The 16,847-nt window shown below is 37.5% G+C and overlaps 2 protein-coding genes across 4 annotated transcripts in view; one reads left to right on the top strand and one right to left on the bottom strand.

Annotated features, from left to right (window-relative positions):
• Rph (Rabphilin) overlaps positions 1-4,674 on the top strand; it is a 51,333-nt gene extending 46,659 nt beyond the window's left edge. For all 3 annotated transcript variants that reach the window (XM_073974262.1, XM_073974264.1, XM_073974263.1), the window contains 3 exons: positions 2,135-3,575; positions 3,643-3,857; positions 4,076-4,674. In XM_073974262.1, coding sequence (XP_073830363.1) covers positions 2,135-3,575; positions 3,643-3,857; positions 4,076-4,379 — 1,960 coding nt within the window. In that variant the 3' untranslated portion in view covers positions 4,380-4,674. The remainder of the gene's footprint in view (positions 1-2,134; positions 3,576-3,642; positions 3,858-4,075) is intronic.
• Positions 4,675-7,118: 2,444 nt separating this feature from the next.
• Positions 7,119-16,841, bottom strand: Tango5 (Transport and Golgi organization 5). Its single transcript, XM_073978840.1, has 4 exons — positions 11,037-16,841; positions 10,682-10,963; positions 8,265-8,571; positions 7,119-8,189 (listed from the first exon to the last, which is right to left on the bottom strand). The coding sequence occupies exons 1-4, from the start codon at positions 11,414-11,416 to the stop codon at positions 7,680-7,682; spliced, it is 1,479 nt and encodes a 492-aa protein (XP_073834941.1). The 5' UTR covers positions 11,417-16,841; the 3' UTR covers positions 7,119-7,679.
• Between the last annotated feature and the right edge of the window lie 6 nt (positions 16,842-16,847).

Below are 16,847 nucleotides of genomic sequence, written 5' to 3'. Positions count from 1 at the left end.
TCGAAAGATCTTTTGCCAGCCTTTTCAGTCTTCCAAGTGTGGATATTCAAAAGAAAGTATCTTAAGCAGCATTCAGAATGTCGATATTCGAAACAAGACCTTTACAACAGCGTTCAGACTTTGGATATTCGAAAGAAGACCTTTTCGGTAACTTTCAGAATGTGGATATTCGAAAAAATATATTTCCAGCAGCCTTCAGAACATGGATATTCGAAAGAAGAAATTTTCAGCAGGCTTCAGAATGTGGTTATTCGAAAGAAGACCTTTTCAGCAGCTTTCAGAATGTGGATATTCGAAATAAATCCAATTCACCAACCTTCAGAATGTAGTTTTTCGAAAGATAACCTTTTCAGGAGCCTTCAGAATGTCGATATTCGAAAGAAGACCTTTTTAGCAGCCTTTAGAAAATGGATATTCGAATGAAGACTTTTCAGCAGCCTTCAGAAAATGGACATTTCAAAGAAGACCTTTTCAACAGCCTTCTGAATTTGAATGTTTGAAAGCAGCAGCCTTTGAATGTCGGTATTCGAAAGAAGGCCCTTTCAAAATGTGGATATTCGAAAGAAAACCTTTTCAGCATCCTTCAGAACGGGGATATTCGAAAGAAGACCTTTTCAGTAGCCTTCAGAATGTCGATATTCGAAAGTTGGTCATTTTCATCATCCTTCAAAATATGGCTATTCGATAAAAGACCTTTTCGGCAGCCTTTAGACTATGGATAATCGAAAGAGGACTTTTTCAGCAGCTTTCAGAATGTGGATATTCGAAATAAATCCTTTTCACCAGCCTTCAGAATGTAGTTTTTCGAAAGATAACCTTTTCAGCAGCCTTCAGAATGTCGATATTCGAAGGAAGGCCTTTTCAGCAGCCTTTAGAAAATGGATATTTGAAAGAAGACTTTTCAGCAGCCTTCAGAAAATGGACATTTCAAAGAAGACCTTTTCAGCAGCCTTCTGAATTTGAATGTTTGAAAGCAGCAGCCTTTTGAATGTCGATATTCGAAAGAAGGCCCTTTCAGCATCCTTCAAAATGTGGATATTCGAAAGAAAACCTTTTCAGCATCCTTCAGAACGGGGATATTCGAAAGAAGACCTTTTCAGTAGCCTTCAGAATGTGGATATTAAAAAGAAGACCTTTTCACCAGCCTTCAGATTGTCGACATTCGAAAGAAGACCTTTTCAGCAGCTTGGGTATTTAAAAGACGACATTTTTACCATTCTTCAGAACTGGGATATAAAGACTTTTTAGCAGCTTTCAGAATGTGGATATTCGAATGAAAACCCTTTTCAGGGGACTTCAGAATATCGATATTAGTAAGAAGGCCTTCAGAATATCGATATTCGAAAAATTACATTTTCAGCAGTTTTCTAAATGTGGGTATTCGAAAGATGACCTTTTAGACAGCCTTCGGTATGGTAGTATTTGAATGAAGACCTTCAGCATGTGGATATTCCATAGAATAACTCTTCAGCACATTTCAGAGTGTGGATATTCAAAAGAAGTCCTTGTCAGCAGTCTTCAGAAATTGGATATTCGAAAGAAGCCCTTTCCAGCTGTTTCCAGAATAAGGATATTCGAATGAAATCCCTTTCAATAACATTCAGAATGTTTGGATATTCAAGAAAAGAACTTTTCAGGAGCCTTCAGAATGAGCATATTAGAGGGAAGACCTTTTCAGGAGCCTTCAGAATGAGCATATTAGAAAGAAAACCTTTTCGCAGCCATTCTGTAGCCTGGATATTCGAAGAAATACCTTTTCAGCAGTCTTTAGAACGTGGATATTCGAAAGAAGACATTTTCAGCTGCTTTCATGATGTGGATTTTTGAAAGTTGTCTTTCCCAATAGCCTTCAGAATGTGAATATTCGAAAGAAGACCTTTTCAACAGCCTTCAGAACGCGGATATCCAAAAGAAGGCCTTTTCGTAAGCCTACAGAACGTAGATTTTTGAAAGAAGACTTTTCAGCAGCCCTCGGAAGGCCTCCAAATGTGAATTTTTAAAAGAATACTTATCTAGACTTCCTTTCGAACCTATAGGCCAACAAATCCGATAAAATTTATGTCTTCAACGAACTGGAATTGTGTGTTTATGCCACGAAAATTATAAAAAAAAATCCCTATTCTTTTATTTACAGATTACGTGCCGGTTGGAATAGCGCACAAGTCCATGGACCGCTAAGACCCGAAGAGCAGGCAGCCATAATATCGGTTATACAGCGTAATGAAGAAATTGAAAGTGCCGAAAGGCAAAGGGTTGGACGACTGGTGGATCGTGTGGAAAAAATCAAATCTCGGGCTGTGGAGAAGGGACCCAACTGCTGCCGCTTGTGTGGCGATGCCTTTGGCATACTGAGAGCTCAACGTATTATCTGTGAAGACTGTAAAAAATCCGTATGCCCAAAGTGTAGCTTGGACATTAGCATACGTTATCACACCGTAGAGAAAAGCAAAGAAATCTGGTTATGTCGGATATGTTCGGAAACGAGAGAAATGTGGAAGAAGTCAGGAGCCTGGTTTTTTAAAGGTCTTCCAAGGTACGAAGTACCTAGCTCAACAACATCTACTCCCACCAGACATACAGCATCATCTATGGCTACAGAGGCCTTGATGGCCCAACGTAGGGCGCTCAGTTGTCAGTCCACCCCCACCAGAAATGTAAGGGTGAAAAAGTTAACCATAAGGGTATGTGATTCAAGCAGCTCTGAGGAGGATGAAGAAGAGGGCGAGGGAGCAGGGGCCAAGGGAAAGGTGGATGATGTGGATGGTGCGGCGGCAGCCAGCAATGCCATGAATAAATTGGCCATTGGTTCTAGCAGTAATATGAGTGTTAGTCCCTCAGCCAGTAGTGATATCAGTCCCAGTAAACTGCAAAGAGAGGATAGCTTTCGCATGCGCACCTTTGGGTCCATACGCAGTTTCATAGATGGCACGGGGGGAGAGCGGAGACTTTCAAATGCTTTCTTTTTCAACAATCGCTCAAATTCACGTTGCGAAGGCAATGGACAAACGGATTATGATAACATATCTACCGGCTCTACAGTGGTGACAACAGCCTCACATGGTTCCTCTTCACATCGGCGAGAAAGTGGTAATTATAATACCAATAACCGTAGGAGTTCAGTTTCTTCTTCATGGTCGATCAGTGATAGTTCATCGGGTACTTCGGGTTCCATTAATCACCAACAGCAGCAGCAACAACATCATCAGCAATTGAATGCCCATTGCCGTGATCCTTTGCTGGGTTGGTTGGAGGTCTCCATATGTTATAGGGAAAATGATCATGCCTTGGACGCCTGTGTGGTAAGGGCCAGAGATTTACCACCCATGGATCCAGCAGGTTTAACCGATCCCTATTGCAAGCTAAATATTGTGACGGCAGAGGGAAAGCCTAAATATTTGAGATGGCAAAAAACTAAATGTGTCCATAAGACCAGAAATCCAGAATTTAATGACACTTTGCAGTTTGTGGGAGTGGAACCCGAGGAACTGGGAAATGCTTTACTGTATGTGGCCATATTTGATGAGGATAAATATGGACATGATTTTTTGGGTGCTGCCAAGATATGTTTGTCAACGGTAAGTGGAAAAAATTAATTATTTTGTAGTTGGGAGGCCATTAAAAGATAATTTTTCTTTTCTCCAGGTTCACAATACCAATCTCTATAGAATCTCAGTGCCCCTGGGTCCGGAAGATCAATACAGCAATGCCGCGGAAATGTCTCAGGAATGGCCTCATGGAAAAATGTTGATTTCACTTTGCTACAATACCAAGAAAAGGTCTTTGACGGTGAATGTAAAGCAATGTATTGAATTAATACCGATGGATAATAATGGCTCATCAGATCCTTTTGTGAAAATGTAAGGAAGACATACAGCCTTATTCCGAATGTAAACTCCTCGTGAGTTTCGTTTCTCTGCCGTTTCAAGTTAAAAGAGGAAGTGAGAAAATTCACGGGGAATTTACGTGCAGAATAACACCCATAATTTTTTTATTATTTCCTGAACTCAAAACTGCTGCTAAAAAACCACATCTGCCTAAAAGTATGCCTTAATAAATTTATTTTCTCTTTTTGCAGACAAATGAAACCCGACTCTCATCGCAACAAAAAATACAAAACCAGTGTCAAGTGGAGAACCCTAAATCCCATATATAATGAAGAGTTTCATTTCGAAGCTGGGCCCCACGATTTGAACAAACAATCACTGGTCTTGACAGTTTGGGACAAAGATTTGGGTAAAAGTAATGACTTCTTGGGAAGCCTAGTCATTGGTCACAATAGTAAAGGTGAAAGACTGCAGCAGTGGTTGGATTGTATACGTCTACCAGATCATTATCATGAAAAGTGGCACTGTTTGGCCGGTGATAATCCTTTGCATTAGACAAGAGAATAGAGAAAGAGAAGGAGAGAGATGTTGCAACAACAACAACCAACCACACAAAAAAAGCCAATTTGTATTGAAGCATTTAGCGATCTAATCAAAATTATGTCTTTCATTCCAGATATATATTTTTTTCTTTATACAGAACTTTTTTAAGTGTCCTTAAAAGGCTTTAGTTAAATATTGAAATACAAAAACAACAGTAACAAAAACTATCTTATATATTGAAAATAAAAAATATATATATTTCAAATAAAAACTTCCAAAGTAAATAAATTTACAAACAAGCAAAAAATTATTTTGGAGTTTCTTTCAAAAGAAAACCTTTTCAACTGCCTTTAGAATATAGATATTCGAAAGAAGTCCTATTCAGGACCTTCAGGATGTAAATATTCTGAAGGAGATCTTTTCAGCAGACTAGAATGTGGATATTCAAAAGAAGACCTTTTCAACAGCCTTCAGAATGTGGATCTTTGAAAAAAGTTTTTTTTTAAAGGCTGCTGAAAGGAAAGAAGACCTTTTCAGCAGCCTTTAAAATGTGGGGAAAAAAATTTGTCGATATTCGAAAGAAGATCTTTTCAGCAGCCTTTAAAATTTGGTTATAAAGAGTTGTACTGGAAAGGATGTCGATATTCGAAAGAAGACCTTTTCAGCAGTCTTCAGAATGTGGATATTCGAAAGAAGACCTATTCGGCAACCGTCAGAATGTGGGTATTGGAAAAACGATCTTTTCAACAGCCTTCAGAATGTTGATATTCGCAACAAGAAATTTTCAGCAGCCTTCAGAATGTGGAATTCGAAAGAAGACCTTTTCAACAGCTTTCAGAATGTGGATAGCCAAAAGACGAAAGATCTTTATAGCAGCTTTCAGAATGTGGATATTTGAAAGGAGATCTTTTCAGCAGACTTCAGAATGTGGACATTCAAAAGAAGACCTTTTCAACTACCTTCAGAATGTGGATCTTGAAAAAGTTTTTTAAAAGCTGCTGATAGGAAAGAATACCTTTTCAGCAGCCTTTAAAATGTGGGTATAAAAAGTTGTCGATATTCGAAAGAAGATCTTTTCAGCATCCTTCAAAATGTGGCTTAGCCGAAAGAAGACCTTTTTTAATGTCGATATTTGATAGAAGACCTTTTCAACATCCTTTAAAATGTGGCTTTTCGAAAGAAAACCTTTTCAGCAGCGTTCATAATATGAATAATCGAAAGAAGACCTATCCAGCAGCCGTCAGAATGTGGATATTGGAAAGACGATCTTTTCAACAGCCTTCAGAATGTTGATATTCGCAACAAGAAATTTTCAGCAGCCTCCAGAACGTGGAATTCGAAAGAAGACCTTTTCAACATCATTCAGAATGTGGATAGCCAAAAGAAGACCCTTTCAAAAACCTCCTGAACGAGAATATACGAAAGATCTTAATAGCAGCTTCCAGAATGTGGATATTTGAAAGAAGATATTTTCAGCAGCCCTCAGAATGTGGATATTCGAAAGACGGCCTTTTCAGCAGCGTTCAACATGCGGATATTCGTCAGAAAACCTTTTCAACAGCCTTCAGAATGTGGATGTTCGAAAACCTTTTCAGCAGCCTTCAGAATGTGGATATTCGAATGAAATCTTTTCAGTAGCCTACAGAATGTGGATATTCGAAAGAAATCTTTTCAGTAGCCTTCGGAATGTGTTTATTCGATAGAAGAACGTGGATATTTGAAACAAAACCTTTTCAGGAGCACTCAAAACTGTAGATATTCGAAAGAACTTTTCAGTAGCCTTCAGAATGTGAATATTCTAAAGGAGACCTTTTCAGCAGCCTTCAGGATGTTAATATTCTAAAGGAGACCTTTTGCAGCAGCCTTCAAGATGTGAATATTCGAAAGAAGACGTTTTCAGCAGCCTTCAGAACGTGGATATTTGAAACAAAACCTTTTCAACCTTCAAAGGTGGATACTTGAAAAAATAAGTTTCCAGTCCATTTTGTTTTAAATAATTCGCCGCAGATTACGCAAACATGGTTTGCTGGCCACTGTAACCTTTGTTTTACGACAGCAACCAAAACGATAGTCGAACTATCAATAGTTTGCCAGATCTAGTCCATTGGTCGCTGAGAACTGAAGAGCAGGCAGCGTAATGAAGAAATTAAAAGCGTCAAAAGGCAAAGGGTTGGACGCCAAGTGGATCGTGTTGAAAAAATAAAATCTCGCATTGTGGAGAAGGGACCCAACTGCTGCCGCCTATGTGGCGATGTCTCATTTGATCTGCAATTCCATTGTAACGAAGACCAAACACAGCTAGTTTCATGCTAAACTTCAGGCATATTGCGTCGAATTATGTGGCGCAAATGCTAATAATCAGTTCTATGACAAGGTGAGGTAACAATTTCAAAATTATATTTGCACAGCCCTCAAACAGAACCCAAACGAAAATTATAGTACCAGAAGTAGTTGACCGATATAATGCATTTTCGAACTTGTTTTAATTTATGAAGAAATATTACGATGTACAAAGTTTAGAACAAATGAATGGGCTTTGATGCATAGATTTTTTTCGTTGAGACTTTTCCAAAGAAAGGTATTTTAAATGTAAATTCTTAAACACTTTATATCACTATTTTTAAAAGTACATCTTATGATAAAGTTATATTTTTACGGAAGACCTTTCAATGGACTTTTAAACGTTGATTTTTTTTAAATTCTTTATATCACCATTTTGAAAGTACGTTATTACTAAAAGAAAATTAAAAATTTTTTTTTTTTTTTGTTTTTAAAATTTATTTTTTATTATTATTATTTAATTCGGATTTATTTGTTGTTTTTTTTTTTCATTTCATTTATTTCGTTTTTATTTGCTTTTTTCATGTGTAAACCTTGTCTTTTTTTGTATCAATTAATTTAAATTATAATTATGTTGTTTGTATAATTTTAATTATTGGTTGTTGGTTGCCTTTTTAGTTAATTAATTTATTTATTATTAAGACTAGCCTTCATTGTTATAAATTATTTCTCCATAATACACTACACATTCACCCAAAATAAAGGTCATCATCAATGACCACAGACTTGCTGATCTTCATCTTTATCGCATAAATAAATTAAAATAAAATAGGAAATAAATTTCGCTAAAGGAGGAAATGTTTTTGAAGAAAAGAAGCAGAGGGGGAAAGGAAAATAGTGTCATTCAACACATTTGAGAAAAATTAGAGATGATGCAAAACACAACCATCTTCATCCTTTTCTCTTATAAGAAATTGAACATAACAAAAAACAAGAAGAAGATGGAAAGGGGAAATATTTTTCAAAGTAAAATTATTCTCTTAGTGCAGCCTTTTTGGTTTTCTTGGTGGTGTTGGTGGTAACACCACTTGTAGGAGTGCTGGCATTGTGTGAGGTTGGTGTGGTGCTGTTACTAGCGGTTCGGTGTTTATTCAAGCGTTTGTGATAGCTTTGAGCCAGGGAATTTATAATCGAAACGACGAAATAGCACACCATGCCAATGACAAAAGTTTCAAAGATTTTCGATAGCAAATTTCCAGATTCCGCTGGAGCAGCATTACGTTGACGATGCAGGCGCAGTTTTTGGTTATTCAAAAATTCCTTAAACGGTTCCTGTAACTTACTGCCAATTACAGGTATTACCGATAGGGTGTCCACTGCCCGCTCAATAAGAACTTCATTGAAGGCAATAATAACAAAGATCTTTTGAATGTGCATCTTAACAATGGCCTTGCCAATCAGAGTAGCACCAAAGAAAGTCCAAAAGGGTACCAGGAAATGGCCACAAGTGATTCCAGCCAAATCGAAGAGGGGATTTGGTATCTGTAAATCAACAAAATTGTTTAATTAATATTTAATTTTTGTGTGTGTTTAATTTTTCATAGTTCAAATACTTACACTAGCACAAGCCAAGATGCCAAAGAAACCAATACGTTCCACCACACGTTCCATAAACAATTTTCCGCGATCCATTAGACTTAAGTCCTTTTGATTCCTCTTGGCTTTAAGGGCCTCAAATTCTGCCAATTCCTCAGCATCATCTGGATCATAGCCTGACAAACGTGCCGCTTTGGCCATAAAATATGGTGGTAATTCTCCTAGAGCAGTGCCAGCACCCCAAAGGAAAGCTTCCAACCGTACCTTGGACATAATGGTCCATAAATTTGGCACTTGCTTGTCATAGGGTTCTTCGGGACAAATAATGCTGAAAAATAGAAAGAAAAAAATAATTGATTTAATTTAATTCGAGGGTTAAAAATCCTTTCATCTTATTGAGGTCAGTTAAAAAGTCTTCTTTATACTTATACTTTCCGAGATAATTACCCAACACTTTTATATATCAGGATTTGCTCCGAAGATAGACTATTTCGGGCAATTCCCCCACAAATTTTTAAAATTTGTTTTGAAAATTTTACCGAACGTTTGACTGACTACCTTGTGGTCCTGATTGATTGCTATGATATATATTTTTCTGAGGGCAAGTCCATATTTCCTGAAATATTGACCAAAAACTCTGTGACTACCCACCAAAATTACTGCTGAGTACAACTCACGAATTGAGTAACTGAGTGGATCTAAACTTTGTAAATCAGTAATATGTCTTCCCTTTGGGAGGTCTTCTATGTGTAAAAGTCCCCTTTGAGAGGTCTTCTGTGTAGAAGAGCCCTTAGGAGGTATTCTACGTGTAGAAGACACCATTGGGAGGTCTTCTATGTGTAGAAGACCCCTTTGGGTAGTCTTCTATATGTAGAAGATCCCTTTGGGATGTCTCCTATATGAAAAAGACTGCTATAGATTGTCTTCTATTTATAGAAGACTCTTTAGAGGGTCCATTTGGGAGGACTTCTATGTGTAGAAGATCTCTTTGAGAGGTATTCTATGTGTAGAAGACCCTTATGGGTGGTATTCTATGTGTAGAAGATCCCTTTGAGAGGTCTTCTGTGTAGAAGAGCCCTTAGGAGGTATTCTACGTGTAGAAGACACCATTGGGAGGTCTTCTATGTGTAGGAGACCCCTTTGGGTAGTCTTCTATGTGTAGAAGATCCCTTTGGGATGTCTCCTATATGAAAAAGACTGCTTTAGATTGTCTTATATTTATAGAAGACTCTTTAGAGAGTCCATTTGGGAGGTCTTCTATGTGTAGAAGATCACCTTGAGAGATATGTGTAGAAGACCCCTTTGGGTGGTATTCTATGTGTAGAAGATCCCTTTGAGAGGTATTCTATGTGTGGAAGACCTCTTTATGTGGTCTTCTATAGATGATCCATTTAAGATATCTTATTTCAATAAAAAAAACCTCCTTTAGATGGTATTTCAACTATAGAGGACTCTTTTAGAAGGTCTTCTTTAGGGACTCTTCTATCTATAGAAACCTCTTTAGGAACCTTTGATCTGAAGAAGCCATCTTCAGGATCTCTTAAGAAGTCTCGTTGAGATGTTTTTTTCTGTAGAAGACTCGTTTAGAGGGACTTGTATTTGTAGAATGTCCCTTTTAGGAGATTTCTATGTGCAAAAGACATCTTTAGTAGGTCTTCTATCTCTAGAAAACCCTTGTGGTAGATCTTTTACCTATATTATATGCCTTCAAGATACCTTCACTATAAGGTGTTTGTATCTGTAGAAGTCTATTTTATTCGTAGGAGTCGCTCTCTGGGCGTATCTACAGAAAGTTTATTTAGAAGGTACTATTTCCACAGAAAGGACCTCTATCTTTAGAAAACCTCTGTAGTAGGTCTATTACCTCTAGAAGACTGCCTTAGTATGTGTTCTATAAGTAGAAGATTTATTAGAAGGTATTGTATCTGTAGAAACCCTTTCAGGATGTCTTCTATATGTAAAATGCTTCTTTAGGAGGTCTTATATCCATTGAAAGCCACTTTTGATGTGTAGCCTTCTTTAAATCTATAACCCAACCTTCATTAAAGAAAAATTATATAAATAATATATAATTTAATTGTTCCACAAACATCCCAGATGGGACAAGGGAGACTTCTCTCATATCAATGAGTGCACCCCGATTCATATTAGCTCAATGATATGGGCCTTACTGTTTATCGCCGAGTCCGAACGGCGTGTCTTAATACACCACTTGTAGAGAAGTTTTACATGGCTGAAATACTCAGGAAATGTCGCCAACATTACTGAGGGGTATTTTGCCACCGTTGAAAATTGTTTGATGTTGCTTGGCCGGGGAATCGAACCCACTACCTTCAGCGGGCAAGGCGGGTGTGCATACCATTGCTCCACGGTGGCACCCAAAGAAATATTAATTTTTTAAATTCACACAAATAAAAAATATTTTATTTTCTACTTACTCATCCGGATATGGTGGTTTGGGGAAATTCAATGAATTACATTCATATGCCGCCAAAGTAACACTGGCTATGTGGGGACCCAAATACAGCAGAAACGTGTGCAGACCAGTACCCAAACCCACCGAAGACAGGATGCCCAAACCAGTCCAATATACCACAAACCAGGTATTTTGTTTTAAAAATTCCACTAGAACTTGATGAGGTCCAGGTATATGATATAAAATAGCTATAAAACTAGCTAACAATACAAATACACCAATCCAAATTTTTCTTTGAATTAATCTGCAATTGGAGAAAAAGATTTTTCTTTAGTTTCCACAAGACATTCATAAAAAATGTGTTCTTTTCTACTTACTTTCTTCCTAAAGTCATAACAAGTTCAATTATTTCTAAACTACAATATGACAATGTTTGTATTGGATGTCTCCATAATACTAAAGCTTCACGTTCGGCTCTAAGTTTTTCCTTTAGTTGTTTGTTATCCTTTTTTGTTTGTTGTTTCATATTTGTTGTTGCTAAAGGTAAATTGCCGTTGTTAACTTTTTTGGGGTGTTGTTGCTGCTGATGTTTGTTAGTTGGTGTTTTTTCTTTTTTTGTAGAGTTGGACGTTGAAGTGGGAGAAGAAGTGTTAGAAGTTGAGGACGAACTATTGTTGCTGTTGTTTTTTTGTTTATGAGAATTGTCTACATTTTTCCGTTGTCTTGCGTCTTTGTCCTTCTTCGAATGTTGTGACATTTAAACAAACTTTTGTTGAATAATTTGTAATAATAATCGTGGTTTGGGCGTCTGGAATCTATTGAATTATTAAGATTTCTTTGTTGCTTTTGGTATCTAAAACGAATGTAAGAAACTCCTATAATTTGCTGTTGGTGTAGTGGAAAAAGGTGCTGCTTGGCGGCTTGGTTCGCTGGTGTTTTGTTGTTAGTGCTTAAGATTAATTCTTCATTTAAATATTGTAGTTTATGAAACTGAAAGAAAGAAAGGAACAAATGCATGTTAGGTTAATATGTTTAAAAATTCAATAACCTAGAAAACATAAGGCAATTTTGTTGTTAAATAAATTAATGTTTTTCTCTGTAGCATTGTCTAGAGATTTGAGTACAAGAAAACAACAACATTAAAGTAAATATACACATTAATAAAAACATCGTCGAAAAGTCAACACATCTTGTTTTCTTTCTAAATTCATGTATGACCTTTGTTTAATATAAATTCTTGTAATTTATACACAACCATTTAACATATATGACCTTTAAATACAAGATTCCCTGAGGCTGCAAAAGTATGTATGTACATAGGTATATTTGATTGCATTTTTAAAATTTTCAATTTGGCCCAATACATCATCAAAATCACTATGAAAAGGCACACAGAAATGTATATATCCCCAATCAATAGGAAGACCCCTTTGGAAAGTCCTCTTTATTTATAAGACCCCTTTAGGTGGTCTTCTCTGTGTAAAAGATCCCTTTGGAAGGTCTTCTATATGTAAAAGACTTCTTTGGGAGGTCTTCTGTGTGTTGAAGACGCTTTTGGGAGTTATTCCATGTGTAGAAGTCCTCTTTGTGAGGTATTTTATGGTTAGAAGACCCCTTTCTGAGGTATTCCATATGAAGAAGATCCCTTTGCAAGGACTTCCATATGCAGAAGACCGCTTTGAGAGATTTTCTATATAAAGAAAACGTCTTTGGGTTGTGTTCTATGTGTGGAAGACCCTTTTGAGAGGTCTTTTGTGTGTGGAAGACCATTTGGGAGGTATTCCATGTGTAGAAGACCCCTTTGGATGGTCATCTATGTGTAGAAGACCCCTTTTGAGAGGTTTTCTATATGTAGAAGACGTCTTTGGGAGGTCTTCTGTGTGTGGAAGATCCCTTTGAGAGGTGTTCTGTGTGTAAAAGAGCCTTTTGGGAAATATTCCATGTGTAGAAGCCCTCTTTGGGAGGCCTTTTAATGGTAGGGAGATCCCTTTCTGAGGTGTTCTATGTGAAGAAGATCACTTTGCAAGGTCTTCTATATGCAGAAGACCGCTTTAGAAGGCCTTCTATGTGTAGAGGACCTGGAGGCCTTCTTTATGTGGAAGACCTCTTTAGGAGGTGTTCTATGTGTGGAAGATCCCTTTGAGAGGTCTTTTGTGCGTGGAAGACCATTTGTTAATATTCCATGTGTAGAAGACCCCTTTGGGTGGTCTTCTATGTGTAGAAGACCCCTTTTGGGAGGATTTCTATATGTAGAAGACGTCTTTGGGAGGTCTTCTGTGTGTGGAAGATCCCTTTGAGAGGTATTCTGAGGACTTCTATGTGAAGAAGATCCCTTTGCAAGGTCTTCTATATGCAGAAGACCGCTTTAGAAGTCCTTCTATGTATAGAGGACCGAGAGGCCTTCTTTATGTGAAAGACCTCTTTGGGAGGTGTTCTATTTGTTGAAGATCCCTTTTAGAGGTCTTTTGTGGAAGGTTTGGAAGCTTATATGTGTGTAGAAGTCCCCTTTGTGATGTCTTTTATGGTCATAAGACCCCTTTCGGAGGACTTCAATGTGCAGAAGACCTCTTTCGGAGGACTTCTATGTGCAGAAGACCCTTTTGGAAGGTCTTCTATGTGCAGAAAACCGCTTTGGAGGGTGTTTTAAAATTGGCAGATATTCTATGTGTAGATGACCCCTTTGAAACGTCTTCTTTATGTAGAAGACCACTTTGGCAGGTCTTCTCTATGATTTATGTCAGGAATCATGAATGGACTTGTCCACGAAACACAACATAAGCAGAACCACAAGAACTACACTCTTTTAAAATTTCCTAAAGACCATCGAACAGCCTTAAAACTGCACCAACAGGCGCCGAGGCACAATGAATTATACGCTATTTCTAAAAAGAAAAAAAAAAACAAGTAAGAAAGTATCAGTCAGCTGAGCCGACAGAGATATACCCTCAGCCTGCGCAAATTAAAACAATTTTTTCACAAACAAACTTATGTATTTAGGGGGTTTTAAAATGTTGGTCGTATGAACCGACAAAAATGTTGATTAGGATTAAAGTTCAAACATTTTGATGAAAATGTACTTAAAGGAATGGAGCGACATAGACCATGGGGTGCCATAGGGAGTTTTTACACCCTACGGGCTGTTTTCTCAAGAAGTATGGACTTGCCCCTGAAACAACTTTTACCATCGTGATTGAGGCAGCTTCAACAAAAATCAAAGTGATTCAATAGCAGGACTTAAAGTGAACTTATCAGAAATTTTGTGTGGGAGGTAAGGGGTGGAGTGGACAAATATAGTCCATATTCGAACCTGATCTATATTTGGTAGACATTATGAGAATGTGTAAAGTATGGACCAAATCGGTTACTCCCATCAAGAGTTATCGTGCGCACAATTTTTCCGAATATTTTTGAACTTTTGTGGGGTAGGTACCTGAAGGAGTGGACCGATATGGCTTATCTACAAACTTAAACTAAGTTTGGAAACAATATTACGAAGGCCAAATTTTGGCCGGAAATGGCATTCCCGTTCGAGAATTATCTTGCGCTGCCACCCATAAACATGGTGTCATAGGGTTTGTTTTTCAACTTTCAGGCTATTTTTTCAGGAAGTATGGACTTGCGCCTGAGGAAACTTGTACATTCGTATAGGGGACAGTGAATACAAGATGTTACAACAAAAACCATGGCGATTCGAGAGCAGATCCTAAACTGAACTTTTCCGAAATTTTGTGTGGGAGGTACTCGAAGGAGTGTACCGATTGAGTCCATATTATAACCTCATCTAAGTCTGGTAGAAATTTCATAATGTGCAAAGTATGGACCAAATCGGTTACTCCCTTCAAGAGTTATCGTACGCACAAATTTTCCGAACATTTTCGAACTTTTGTGGGGGAGGTAACGGAAGGAGTGGACCGATATAATCCATCTTTGAACTTGAACTAAGTTTGGACAAAATATTACGAAGGCCAAATTTTGGACCGAATCGGCAGATCCGTTCGAGAGTTATCTTGCGCTCCAACCACTACACACGGTGTCATAAGGTTTTTTGTAACTTTCAGACTATTTTCCCAGGAAGTATGGACTTGCCCCTAATGAAACTCACAGCGTCGTATAGAGGACAGCGAATACAACTTGCGTAAACAAAAATCAAAGCGATTCGAGACCAGGTTCTAAACTGAACTTTTCCGAAATTTTGTGTGGGAGGTACCCGAAGGAGTGGACCGATTGATATTGGAACCTCATCTAAGTTTGGTAGAAATTACACGATGTGCAAAGTATGGACCAAATCGGTTATTCCCTGCAAGAGTTATCGTGCGCACAAGTTTTGCGACAATTTTTGAAGATTTGTTGGGAAGGTTCCTGAAGGAGTGGACCTATATGGCCCATCTTCGAACTTAAATAGAATATGGACAAAATATTTCGATACCCAAAATTTGAACCGAATCGATTGATCCGTTCGAGAGTTATCGTGCGCACCAGCCAGCCAGACAGACCGACAGACAGACAGACGGACGGACATTGCTAGATCTACTCAAAATTGTCTGAAACGGATATCGTACAAACATACTTGGGGTCTAAAACCATTATTTGGATGAGGCACATTTTTGGTCGTATCAAAGTGCAAATACCCTCTTTAGCCTAAAGGCTGAGGGTATAAAGAGAAAAAAGTTTGAACATTTCTGATGGAGATACCCGAAAATTCTTTCCAATGTAGACCTTCTTTGTGCTTGATGGACCTTGGGTATACATTTACGTGAGTTATCTTGTTCATCAGTAATTTTAGTTTCTGCCGTCATTGTTATTTAGAGTTTGTGGTTAATTATCCCAGGATATATAGATTTGCCCCCGCAACAAAAACTGTACCGAGCTAAAAATGGCTGCGCCCACAACTTGCTTCATGACGATCCGAGAAGAGCCCCTTAAGTGCACTTGTGCCCAAAATATTGAAATTTTGTGTGGGAGGGACCTGAAGAAGTGGGCAGATATAGCTCATATTTGAAACTGATCTATGTCTGGTGCGCGTGCGCGCCAACCAGCTGGACATACGGACGGACATTGCTAAATTGACTCGAAATTTTCTGAAACGGATTTCGTCTAAACATACTTGGAGATTTAACCATTATTTCGATGAGGCACATTTTCATCATATCAAAGTGTTAGATTAAAGGCTGAGGATATAAAAAACGTGTTATCCAAACAATCGCAAAATCTTTTTTTTTTCGAACGTTCCCAACGCCACTTTTTCTGATCAAAAACATTTTACCTAAATACTTTTACTAACTTTACAGTAAAACAGTTGGGTTGTATTAGTAGTCTAAAATATTAGAATCACGTTAATTCGTAACCCAATAAATCGAATAAACTCGATAATTCGTAATAAACTGACGCGGTCCCTCGAAACCCTTTTCTTCATCTTCCATTCCATTAAAACGATAATTCATAAAAAATCACCGGGGACATTGGATTACGAATTATCGGGATTCTACTGCACTTTGCTTTAGATTGAATATTATAATTACAAACAAAAACAAACAATAGCTATTTTAGCTACACCACAAAGACTTTTTTAATCGGTCAACACATAAATAATTAATCGTTTGTTCCTTTCCTTTTGTGATTTATAATAAAAATAAAGAAAAAATGTGAAAATCGACCAGACAAAATTATCAATAATTCGAAAACAATGGTTATGATTATAATCCATATCATTAAATGATAAGAAAATGGGGGTCACTAGTTAACTTTGTGTGCGTTTTTTTAATAACAAAGGCTGCAAAGAATTGTTCTAAAGCTACTACAATGACAAATTATAGTGCAGGCCTTAAAGTGGACTAAGGATAAACACACTTCTGCAAACTATTATGACAACAAAGGAACCTAAGGTCCTTAACCATAACCCACCAATACATGGGCTTGTAAAGTTTTAATTATGCCCTCTTGAATGTCTTCCTCCATCTAAAGTGAGTGGATAGCTCTCAATAGACAATAAATAAAGGTGCAATTGTGAGTCACCTTTTATTCTCGTAGTGTGTCACTTTATGAAAATGAAAAGACTTCTGTAAAACATCACCCCTAACTGACCAACAGCTTACAAAAACACATGTCTTGGTTTACATACCACCCCTAAAAATAACTAAAAAATAAAAACAAGTTATAAATTTATGTTATCACTATCCCAATCCAAATGC

Source organism: Musca autumnalis, unplaced genomic scaffold (assembly GCF_047663935.1).
Source record: "Musca autumnalis isolate F117 unplaced genomic scaffold, ASM4766393v1 scaffold_3, whole genome shotgun sequence".
Taxonomy (NCBI): domain Eukaryota; kingdom Metazoa; phylum Arthropoda; class Insecta; order Diptera; family Muscidae; genus Musca; species Musca autumnalis.
Note: the sequence above shows the minus strand (reverse complement) of the source record. Positions and strands in the feature narration are given on the sequence as shown.

Coding starts and splice junctions, on each gene's coding strand:
- Tango5 (XM_073978840.1), bottom strand. CDS start 11,416: ATGTCACAACATTCGAAGAAGGACAAAGACGCAAGACAACGGAAAAAT. Junction 10,964..11,036: donor GTTATGACTTTAGGAAGAAA/GTAAGTAGAAAA, acceptor CTCCAATTGCAG/ATTAATTCAAAGAAAAATTT. Junction 8,190..8,264: donor GCATCTTGGCTTGTGCTAGT/GTAAGTATTTGA, acceptor GTTGATTTACAG/ATACCAAATCCCCTCTTCGA.